This window comes from Scomber japonicus, chromosome 18 (assembly GCF_027409825.1).
Source record: "Scomber japonicus isolate fScoJap1 chromosome 18, fScoJap1.pri, whole genome shotgun sequence".
NCBI classification, from domain to species: domain Eukaryota; kingdom Metazoa; phylum Chordata; class Actinopteri; order Scombriformes; family Scombridae; genus Scomber; species Scomber japonicus.
Window position 1 is genome coordinate 6,152,598 of NC_070595.1, and position 12,642 is coordinate 6,165,239.

The 12,642-nt window shown below is 38.9% G+C and overlaps 1 protein-coding gene across 1 annotated transcript; it reads right to left on the bottom strand.

Moving 5' to 3' along the window:
• Nucleotides 1-4,651: 4,651 nt before the first annotated feature.
• Nucleotides 4,652-12,329, bottom strand: LOC128378673 (all-trans-retinol 13,14-reductase-like). The gene is made up of 12 exons (XM_053338240.1): nucleotides 12,164-12,329; nucleotides 10,628-10,810; nucleotides 9,248-9,386; nucleotides 8,929-9,031; nucleotides 8,216-8,411; nucleotides 7,927-8,124; nucleotides 7,445-7,564; nucleotides 7,163-7,301; nucleotides 6,809-6,918; nucleotides 5,548-5,714; nucleotides 4,890-5,049; nucleotides 4,652-4,800 (listed from the first exon to the last, which is right to left on the bottom strand). The coding sequence occupies exons 1-12, from the start codon at nucleotides 12,327-12,329 to the stop codon at nucleotides 4,652-4,654; spliced, it is 1,830 nt and encodes a 609-aa protein (XP_053194215.1).
• Nucleotides 12,330-12,642: the final 313 nt, after the last annotated feature.

Consider the following 12,642-nt stretch of genomic DNA (forward strand, 5'->3'; position numbering starts at 1 on the left):
AGGCTGCTGCAATAGTTACAAATAGCAGTTCATAATATGCCTTCACCTAAGAGGGCTACTGATTGTGGTGAGCTTGGATGTGTTAATGGGTCCCTTCAACACAGTGTATTAAAACCAGACCGACAGACAGACGGACGAACATCCCACTCTCCAATTATATTAGTAGTATTTCTAGCCAAAATAAAGACATGAGAGTAATATCACATAACTTCCTGGCACACAATATATTTATCATGTCAATGTATCTAGCCTCTTGTGACCAAAATAAGTATTACAAAAAATCATCCTGGCAAGAAAAAAATTCACCTGCCAAGACTTTTTATTTCTCCAGTTTTCACAGGGTGAAATGACATCAAACTAGTTGGTGCAACTTTAATTGGATTTCATCCATGCTTGTTACATGATGCATAATTAAGTGACACCTGCCAAAATAGTTTGCATGCTTGACATCATACCTTAGCAGACCAAACAACACATATTGTAATTGTAATCTCACTGCAGAGATGGTGGATCAAGCCATGGAAGGTGCAGGGTTAGCCTCTGACCTTTTAGGTTTTATTGCCAATACTTTACCAACACATCGTGAGTGCCAAGTTCACATTAAGAATGAGTGCTCTAACTACATGCTCTGTAACCCCAGGTAACTGCCAATTAGTTTCAAGTATTCTTTCATATTTAACAATGTGTCCTCACTAAGGTATTTCATTTCATCATTTATATTTATAGGGTGTACACAGAGAGAGGACGCTGCTACGTTCCGCTCCCACCGGCTATTAAACCGAATGCAACCGGGGAAGCGTTGTTCAAGAAGGTTCCAAACATGGCATGCGGAGCTGTCGGCATCTTCACTTACGATCTCCTCAATAATTCCACAAAAGAGTCCACAAACAAAATCGCTGTCCTGTTCAAGGTACCTTTTGACCTCAAAGCGAAATTCAATGCATACGCTTTGGGAATCTTTGACATCAGCACAGAGTGCAATAGAGATCTTTTTCGTGAGATGTCCAAAAACACAAGCGAAATGTTTATCAGAGGTCAAGCAAAGGGTCCCAGTCTCACCTATAAAAGTGACACTGTTACCATTATGGCCACCATGTCCGACTGCTACACACCGTACATGAAGGTGGAAGTGAGTGATAACTGAGAAAACACTTTTTGGAATTTGTTAATTCTGCTTTCTTTTTATAGATTTTGGTGGTAATTTTATACAAAAGCCATCTTTCTTTATCATGCTAGATAGTTAGATGTGTAGAATATAATGGCTTAGCTTCACTACTTATTTCTCTTCAGTGTAATGATCATAGAACATACAGTAGATATGTTTGTCTTGTCTCATACTGTCGTCTTGTCTTTGTATTGTTATTACTGTGTGAAACTAAAACTGTGTTATATAAACATCACATGACTTCAGTGATATAATCTTTCATGCTATGATTCCTTAGCTGGCTTCCCAGAAAATATTCATACATGCCCTGGTTCAGTACAGGAACTCTCAACATTAGTTCAGTGGAAAATGTCAAACTCTTGATACATTTATAAAACCACCCTGTGCACAATTGCTGTTGGATGTACTTGAACTAGAAGAAGTGTAAAGTAATTATGAATCAGTATCAATAGAAATAAAATAACTATCACATGTTTACATTGCCTATAATTAATAAATGGCACATAATGTTCATGTATCTACCTTTATCATGTTTAATAACAATATTGTGATAAATACTGAAAAGTTTCAATTTTAACATCACCATAGTTTCTATTAAATGTAACAGATCATTTATAGAAGAACTATTTGTGTGAGGGAATTTTACCAGAGTAAGTTTGACAAGGACAGCTATGATACATATGAATATATTAAACTATGTTCATCATAAGTCATATGACACCAGATTGCAAGAGCTGCTAAAACTCTTTGTTTTATATAACATTATATTTAAAATGTGTGTGTAATTTCACCCTTTTTTGGTAAAAATCCTTAATGACTTTAAAGTTTAAAGGAATTCCAGCACAATTTCTCAGTTCAGAAGTGACCCAATGTCACATTGATTAATAGTGACTGGTATCTTAAAGGCTTATCAAAGTGGTGAAGTATTGCAACCAGCAGCCAGTACAATTTGCATAACATCCAGTCATGGGCAGTCTCATTGAAACCAGGAGAAATGGCAAGTCCTCTTTCTGTGGTATCTGAAATAACAACAACAAAATTGTCAGCGGTGTGTTTATCATCTGCTTCCTTAGTTTCCTGATAAAAAAAAAGATGATATGACAAAATAAAATAAGAAAGTGTAATTAAGATACAAACTCAAATTACTGTAATTAGGTGGTAAGAAAACTCTTTGTGTAATCACATTGGAAATGACACAGGTTAACAAGAAGACACTAGCTGACAAATAAACAAACTGTACAGTAGCAATCTGCGTATTCTGTTCAAGGAAATAAAGATGCTGTATTACAGTAATATCTTGTCTCTTCAGCTTCTTGTAAGGCCACTCCTGTACTTTATCTTTCAGTCAACTTTCCTGTTAGCCAAGTTTTTGTTGCATACTTGTGGGTGGTATGTGATCAGCTCAAACGGTGAAGGAGACTTTTGCAGTTGGAGTAATTCAAGAGAAAACAAATCAGTCAACATTATGACTGGAACACGCCCAAATCTTCAGACTGCTTCATGTTCTAGGTGCCAATTATGTAGAGCTTGTGGCATTTTGCAGATTACATGCAAGTAAAAGAGAAACAGTAAAGGTTTTACAAAGTCTGTCAATGGCTGGTTCTGTATCTTATCTCTTAAGGAGTGAGCTCAACCAAATTACAATATAAATATACACTATAGATATATTTCCCCATTAGCCCCATGTGGTATTTAGCCAAAGATAATGTTGATTTTATGTAGAGGGGTATCAATACCTTTGAAAATACATCTGTTTTGGTGGTGTTGTGGCAATGTGTATAGGTCTAGAGATGTATCTATACATTTATCATATCATTGGTTGTATCATTGCAGTAACATAGCAGAGAAAATATTTTAGCGTCGTTGTCTTGATTACATATGTTGGGATTCAACATTTTTGTATAGTATATGAATGAAGTCAAAAAATTGTCATGAGTGTAAAAGTTTATTCTTGACCTTGTGAAGTGGAAAAAACAATATTGTTTACTATCCCACCACTACAGATGCTACTTTCAGGAGCTTTCAGCTGCATTAAAAAGGTCCATCACTGATGAAGATGAGTTGCTGTTGAAAGTGCTGGAAAAGCATGTAAATATAGGATTATTTTGTTGATCATTAATGGCCTGTTTGCTAACAGACAAAGATTATATCCCTGAGGTCTGATGGTAACACTTAGTTAAAAATGAAGACTAAACACATTACTTACTCTTTCTGTTCATCTCATTATCTTTATTTATATTCACACATAACTTGTACCTATGTTTTGTTCCTGTTTTTGATCACTGCATTAACAGCTATCCTTGGCTAAACTATTTGAAACATTTCAGATACAGTGTAGTCTGGAGAAGTCATACAGCAAGTACATGAAAGTCACTAGGGCTAACTAGATTCAAGGCTGAGAAAAAAACAAATACTTTCATCTTGATTTTTGGCTCTCGACCAAACCATGTAACTGTGTTTTATCATCCACAACAGCATGCATGTTATGATGCTGAAGTTAATGAAAATCATACTGCAAAATGAAAGCAGACATGAAACCTGGCTTGACTCTTTCATTGGCACATGCATTACAAGACTTAAACTTTCTAAGTTCCTATAGGCTATACTTAAACAATGAGGGTATTAACTGACCGTTCACCAAACCCCTCACCCCTTAGTTTCTGTTGCTAAGCCTGTCAAGCTTTCAGTTATCAAATGGCACATACACTGTTTACAATGATTATGATGGTAGATTTAACAAGTTCTTTTTAAGTGAGACAAAAGCGGTCACTGGATGGCAGTGTTAGCACCATGATGGTTGTAAATACTGTCTCTGGAAACTAATATTTCCAGCTGGCTCATTTTCAAAGAAAAATCATGTAAAAAGACATCCCAAGTATGTACTTAATGGTTACATACATGATTTGCACTAAAAGCCAAGTCAACATTCTCTCCAGCTGATGATCAACGTAGAGGACAATGAAATAAATAAAATTATGTCCTACAGTAATGTAGTGACAGTTAGTTAGTTAGTTAGTTAAATATAAGTATGCATGTAATGTAAGACCAGACTCTTTTCTTGTTCTAACATAACCCTGTTTAGCTGCTTAGCACATTTGTATTTTTGCAAATTTTCCAAACACAAAATGTTTTCAGATGAGGAATAAGCACTGTGTTTGGCAAATGTAGTGTAAAGTAGTGAGAGGACAAAGCTGCTAATGATAGATAGGTAGAAAGACAGTAAACTGGACATGCCCGACAAGGTTTGTGGAGCGGATCATCACTCTGTTAAATCTACTCCTTACACTTCTGCTGTTGTGTTTTTGGTTTTGACCAAAAAGGCTAAAAAGATACCATTCTTAACACAAGTGACGAGAGGCCCCATGGACATCACTTAGGCATGTGGAGAAAGCTTGACAGGCCTGATGTGCCTAGTTAAACTTACTAAACTATGAATGGACAATTGCTGTTTGGGTAAGGGGTTTGGCAAACAAATTGGTGTCACTTTCATGTCAGCTTATGATTGGCTTTTTTGTTTTTGAGGCGGTTCTTCAGGGCTAGAAGGTCAATATAGAGGATCTGATTGAGGACAGCCGAGGCACAGAGCAGTCCACCATGCAGAGCCCCAGCCATGCCGTTACAGAATACATCCTGACCTGCACACAAACAAGCACATACACAAACAATGAGCAGGTGGGTTAATCTTGGTAGCAATCGGACCAGATGAGATCGTTAGTCAGGTTACCTGTTAGGTAGAGACCGTCGATCGGTGTTTGAGCTCGTGTCCTTGCAACGGTTTCTGGGTTGAAGCGCTCCAAGTTGTGTTCAGCACCATACATCTCACCTCTTGGAGCGCCCAAATAGTGGACATTGGTTAGAGGGGTGGCTGCATCCACCATCACCACCTGAACACACACACACACTATTTATAGAACAAATTTGCCATAGATACTACTTATAGTGTCACATTGACAGTTTTAATTTATTGAATTACTGAAAACATCAACATACAGCCCTATCAACTTGTCTAGCAAACAATTGCTTATACAAAACACGTGGCAACATTAGATATAATTTACGATCATATGTTCTGGCCAACTGACAAACATTAGTCCAATATTCAAACCTGTTTCTGCTGTGCTTTAGTTTCCAATAACTCCTGAGGGAAATATCTGGCTCTATGCTGCTAAATGCTCCACTGTGCTCAATAGCTTGTTGTTAACTTTATTTGTCTTCTTCTGGTGATGAACAGATAATGTTGTTCATCACCAGAATTTAAAAGCTTTTTTGCAGAAAACTACTGGCTGCTGCTGTTTAAAAAAAGGTTGATGAGAAATGTGAGGCTGAACTAAACTAAAAAATGTGGGCTGTAAACAAAAACAAAAGGCTGAAATACTACAAACCTTGTCTCGCAGTTGAGGGAAGATGGTTAGTGCCCAGTCCAGCAACTCTTGCGCCATGCTGTTTTTCATATCCACATAGTCCTGTCCTCTCTTACCAAGCTTTGTCCCCTCCCATTCCTCAAACCACTCATAGCGAGCCATGGTTAGCAAAGTCATACAGGACTTACCTGCAGGAGAGATAGGAAGAGCAATAAAGGAAAAGTGATACAAATGTTTCAGTATATTTATTATATTTTGATCTTCTTGAAAGAACTACTGAGTTGTACTTCAAAAAATTAATTGTGGGTAAACTTGCTGCAGGGCAGTTTAGCATAGTGTGGTAGCACAGTTGAATACATGCAAAAAAAGGTCAGTGTTTCCCATCAATGATATAGAATGTGGCGGCTCACTATAGTCTAATTTGTGCCACCACAGTTTCACAGCGAGCCAAACATGTCTGTTCTGAAGCACAAAATTGTTTAGAGTACAAATGTTTTATGTTTTATTGATATAACCTCTTAATTTTGCTCTTAGATTGCACCAGAATGATGCATTTGACTTAAGAAATGTGCCCCTGGACCCCTCTAGAGGGTCAAACCGAGGTTCAACCACCATAGTCTCTCGAAATTCTGTGGGAAACACTGCAGGTAGAACACCTTCCAATGTATTTGTGGTAATTTGCCTAAGCATTCAGGTAGAAGAGCTGTGTATTTTGGCATCTAACAGGCCTTCAAACTGGGTCAGATTTAATTTTCTGACAATACCTGTAGCATCTCACTGACACCAATGCAGTCGATCAGATGTTTTTGGTGCAATTCTATTTTTGAACAACAAACAATTACTTGCCTCAATCTTCAATCCTAAAATGTAGTGCAAGAGTTCTGAATCTGGTTGATATTATCTAACATCAACTACACCAGATAGGTCATTCCATCAGGATCCAAGACCTGAAAGATCCTTTGTCCGCAATTGACTGTTCACTGAACCCCACCTCTGGAGAGCGATTGTCTAGCCATAGCTTATATATCACAATAATGCATGACAGGCCTGCCAAAGTTCGTATTTCTCCACATGGAGCTCTCTCAGGAAGTGATATCATGTCTTTTAAAAGTGGAAGAAATCAATAAAAATGTTTATCTGCTTTAACCTTAAGCTACAGCCATAACCTAGTCTTATTTCTAGAGGCAAGAGGTCATATTTTATGGGGTTAAAACATGTTTAGAAGGGACGTAGATTTAATGGCATTCTAACTAGCATTTGCATACATGTGAAAGTGTGTTACCTGGGTGTCTGGTGTTGGATGTGGGATCTTTGGCAGATGGAGATGTGATGAACATCATGGGAATGTTCCCCAATACCTCCTCTCTGCTCAGAGAAGAGTATTTCTCCATTCTGCTCACAAACAGACACATACATAAATTAAGAGCTACTAAAACCATAAAACGGTGTTAAATAAACATGAAATATGTTGCTAAAGGTAATGAAAATGAAGACAGATGTAGATTGACTGAAGCTTGTGGATAAATTCAGCAACAACCCCCCCCCCCCCTATGAAAGTCTGTACTGGGAATGAAAATGAAGAGTGTGAGGATACAAGCAGAGAGGAGGGAATAAAAACAAATATAAAAAAGCTTACAGTGAGTCCAAGTCATTGTCTTTGTACATCCAAAAGTTGGTGGAAACAATGCCAAGCTCCTCTTTGGTTCCATCCAGGCCAACAAAGACCAAGAAGGAACCCATACCATGGCGCACCATTCCCAACAGTGAGTGGATCTCTACACACACAAAGACAGTTTGGGGAAATTGAAATGACCAACAGAGAGACATTTCAGGAAATATGTGCTAAACAACGACAACAAATGAAGAAAAACTGCAGTGTAAAAACTAGCTGCAGTCAAATGAATCTATGGTTAAATACCTGGTTGGTCTTGTATATGCTTAGGCAGAAACTTCTGGAAGGTGTTGAAGATCCCAGCATTGGAAATAACAACAGGAGCATGGACCTCAATCTCTTCTTTTCCTTTAAGCACTGTCACACCTGTCACATACACACACAATGGAGACATTTGGCATTATCAGGTTGGAAGTCAACATTTTGAGTCATACTTAAGTCACAAAGATGAGGCATGAGACTTGACAAAAAAGAAATCAAATCAAAAAGCAAGCAAGTTTGACTTTTGACAAATCCTATGGTCTAAGGTCTATGCATTAAAAGGAGTTGACTGTGTCAGTTTTTAGATAACTGGAAACCTGTGGCTAACTTGCAGGCCTCTGACGTGACTTCCCAAAAAAGACTAAGATCTAAACAGAGTCAAAAACCACCTCACTGCCGACTTCCATGAACATAACGAGCTGTGCATGCTTAGCTTTCCACAATCAGCCTCCATTCCCCTTTCTTACCATAGGTCTTCCCTTGCTGGTTGAGCAGGATGCGTTGTACAGGAGCCCTGACCAGTACAGCACCGCCTGCCTGCTGAATAACAGGGATGATGTGAAACGCAAACTCACTGGCGCCCCCTCGTGGGTAGTACGCACCACGCTTGTAGTGGTGAAGAAGGAGAGCGTTGATGAGGAAGCTGGACTCTTTAGGAGGCACACCTTAAAGAAAATGACATGATACATAAGAGTGAAGAGGATGTTAAATATGTGTGTGACATATGATGCACATGTGTTTTTGTATGTCCAGCACCATAGAACAGATAGGCCGATAGTGCCTGCAGGTCCTTGTTCTGGGTGAGTCTGGACATTATTTCTGAATGATTGGTTGTTGCTAGCTGGAACACTGAAGATATGCGATATAATAGGCCAGTCCGAATCAGGAAGTTAACCAGCCAGTATGGTATGAGCTTCAGTGTGGCGATAAGTGGCGTCCGCCGAGAAGCAAGCTGCAAGAAGGGAACATACAGGCACATTTAAAACTCATAAACATTCGGATAAACTTTACTTGTATAACGTAAAGTAAAGGCATATAATTTGGGAGCTATATAGAGCTGAATGTTGTCTGCATACGAGAGAAAAATACTGTGTTATGATGGTTCTAACATTGAAAGACTGAAGAATAGTGGACCCAGATTTAAGACATATGGAACTTTACATATTAATCCTAGTTTTGACAACTATTGGATGCATTGCTGTGAATTTTGGTGCACACATTCAGATACATACAAAACTAATGTCATTCTCAGATGGCCCAGCTTATGTTTAGTGCTAAGTAGCAGAAGTTAGTGTAATTACATTTGTTCCATGATAAGCATTAAACGTGGTTAATGTTTAGCATTTAGTTCAAAGCACCTCTGTAAGTGTCAACTAGCTGCTACAATGGCTTTAACATGGTTCTTTAGCAAGCTCTTACTTTCTCCTTTGATCACATATCCATCTGTATTTGTCTCCCTCCCTCTCTACCTTCATCAATCTCATGAACTCATCAATGGCCTCCTCCTCCTCTGGGAACTGTTTCTTCAGGCTATCTGCCATCTCAGTCTTCCCTGCATGAATATGGTACTCCCTGAGAATAAAACAGGGTGGGATGGGTTAGCGATGGGGTGAATTCTTTTGATTAGGAAATGTGGAAAGACAGAGACAAAGACAGATTAACCAATCAAAATATGAGTTAGGATTTGTTGTAGTTGATTATTTGAATATAGTTCCCGATGCATAACAAAGAGAGGAGGAGGAATGAAGACAGAAACTCAGCAACACTCCAGTGTAAGATGTACCCTACCTGCCCTGTCCAGGCTGACCCAAGACCAGTGTATCAAAGTGCTGCTCCAGTCGTGTGAACTGCAGCTGTCCCTCAGTGATCTGATCCAGGCAAACCTTCAGCAGGCTGTTCTCATGAAGCTGGCCCAGGTAATGGATTCCTGGGTTGAATCAATATCATATACTTAATGCTTTAAAACAACTTTGTTCCAAGTAGTAGATAACAGTGTTTAATATGACAAACTGACAGTAAAGTAAAGTTAGAACATTCATTACCTTGTATATTGAGATAATATCTGCCATTACTGCACATTCATTAAACAACACTTGTGTTGGCGTTTTGGAATATAGCAATAATGTTTTCCAAGACTCAGAACTTTACTTGACTATTTCAACAACCAACCAAAGGCACCCACTGTGAGAGCTGTGATAGAGCACCTTAGTCAGTGCTGTGGTTTTCAGGGATAAAGCCTTGTAATGTCCACCAGAGGGCAGACAAGATAATTGTTAATGAGTGAGGTAGTGAGTGAATGAACATTACTCAAGATAGTTTATTTGTACAAATTAGTGTCCATAAAGTAGAAAGCAATTATTGCCCTATGATTAACTCAAAATGATTGTAGCAGCAGTAAAACATAACAGTGAACTGAAGGACATCATGGTAGTGAGACCACATATTTGTGGTTTGAACTGTGCCACTGTCCTCGTCCCAGTCATGGGTCATTATCCTCGGATATAACTCAACAATAATGTATGTGTTCAGTTTCAGTTGTGCTCTTTTGGTTGCTTTGAGGATTTAGATGTCATGCAAATTTATAAAAATGTCAAATGTTGCAATTATTCTTTTTAGTTTTCAGTCTTTTTTGAATATTAAAGGTTAAAACATGAATCATGAAGGCCCCTCCCAGGGTACTTCTAGGGTAATTTTACGGGGCTGTGACCGTTGGCGTGTGTTACCATAGCAGGAACCATCCCAGAAGAACAATCTCCCGGAAGTTTTACAAGGGCAAAACGAGTCCCTGCCTTGGGGTATGTACTCTGTACGGCCCTGAAAATTTCCTTGGTGAGGCTAGAGGTTGACTCGGTGCCGACTGGGTATATGGGTATATGGGACATCAACAGAAACTACCAAAATAAGCAATTACGACAATTAAAGCTGTTGTAGAATGATTGCTTGGAGTCCTATCAAGGTCTTACTCTGCAAAGGAGACAATGGCTAAGAGGACATTCCTGTACACCACTCTTTAATTTTACCTGGAACTTCCTTAATGGAAACAGGACTATGGATCTTTATTTGACCACAGTATAACTATCTTCCACCAGCTGGAGATGATGCACTGCAGCTGCAGGGAAAATATTAGATATGTATGTTGGTATTTGTTTGTGTACTTCGGCATCTTACCCACATCAAACTCAAATCCCTTATTCTCGAAAGTGTGTGTGCAGCCTCCAGCCTGATCATGTTGCTCCAGAACTAAAACTCTTTTCCCAGCTTTGGACAAAAGCGCTGCTGCTGATAGACCTCCAATACCGCTGCCAATCACCACAGCATCCAGAGCAGGGGGAACACGGTCCACACGAAATCCTGCAGGGGAGCACAGGCTACAGTTCAATATCAGAGTCTTGGAAGATCATGATTTTTTTCAGTTACATTACAACTGTCAGAGAATATATCTGCAGTCAAAAAGTCAGACAGAGAACTGTTATATGTTCAAATGCTGTGACAGCTGAATTTAAGTGAGCTTTCTAATGTGAGCATGGACAGATTATGACACAATGGGCCTCTGGACATCATCCCCCCCAACCAAGCAGTGAGAAGTCCCTCAGAAATACAATGATCACAGTCATTTTACAGATTAACCATGACTGAAGTGCTGCTGTTGGCTGAAAACCGTCTCTGAACTTCAGTATTTGTTCAAGTACTGTGTATATGCAATATTATGTCAAAGAAAACATTTGTTGTTTAAAGCAGTTGTTCTGCTGTTAAACCTACTTAAATTACTGAATCACATTGAGTCTTAAAGGAAATTCTACATTTAAATTGAGCTTGCTGGATTTCCAAAGAGAAAAGTGCAGTAAATCAAAGCTTAAGCTGAGGTTTTTCTTACTTAACTAAACTTTTAACTTTTCTTTTCAGGTCAAAAGGTCGACTTTGTCACTTTTACAAGAGAAAAAGTCATACATTTGATGAACCAAGATCTCAAGTTATAAGTAGGAGTCTTTTTCTGAGATTTCAGAATAGATTTAATGTCCTTGTTCCACACCTGTGTTTAGTAATGGGTGTGAATCTTCTAATCATTCATTAGTTGGATGTTGAAGGATCATACAAAGCTCTTTTAAACAGATTAAAGGACAGAATCACAATTTTTGAAGTCAGTCTTAAACAATAGTCAAGTGCTCCAATGAACATTAAAACCTGTTTGTCTTGCTGTAATCATCCCTCCTGTTCATACTGACCATTAGAAGATCCCTTTATAATGTACTTGCATTGTAAATGATGATGGACAAAATCCACAGTCCTCTTCTTGTGTAAAAATGTATTGAAAAGTTGATCTGAAGCTAATATGAACATTCAGCGTCCAAATGAGTCAATTCAAATCTATGTTTTAACATCAGTCTTTTTAGTGCAAAAGTCCCTCTTTTTGTTACTATACTTCCACCACAGCTCAACAGGGAGACACTGTCGAAATACAAGGGAGGTATTTAATTTCCTTAAAAAAACTAACTGTGGAAGATATCCATTTAATTTAACTAACTCGGATGGCTGAAGCTTCATAATGTCTTCAGATAAGCCTTTAAATACATTTTTGTTCAAAACGATGGCTGTGGGTCTTGGACCCCATCAATTTCAGTGTTCCTTTGGGCACTGGACTAATGCTTTGTGAGAGAATTGTGAACCCATTCCTCTTCAAGAGACAGTATCAGAAACCTTTCCTACCTTTCTTCAGCCTTTCATCCCTCTGTTTGCTATCAGTGACCAATGGTCCTGGTGGCCTTAGGCACTTCTCGCTGAACACCTTGTGGCGTTGCCCGGTGGTCAAGAAGAAGATGACGATCAATGCCAGCAGCACACAGCTCAATATACCCAGCAGCCACCACCACATGGCGGAGGAGAGATGTACTATAGAGCACTATCAGGAAGTGAGGTGGCTATTTGGAGACAGCAGGAGGGTAAGGACGGGAACAAATGGCAGAGCAGAAAGGAAACCAACAGGAAAAAGGTAGATTGGAAGACTAGTCTAGATTGAAAAGGGATGAGGAGAACATATGAGTGAAGGATGAAGTCGGTAAGAGAAGAATAAAGAAAGCTATCCTCCAACAAGACATTCCATCAAACATCAGCGTTTAACTGCAGAAGGAGAGGGTTGAAGTGAGGGGTGGAGCGAAGGAAAAGGGGGATAGATGGTTGTTAAGGTT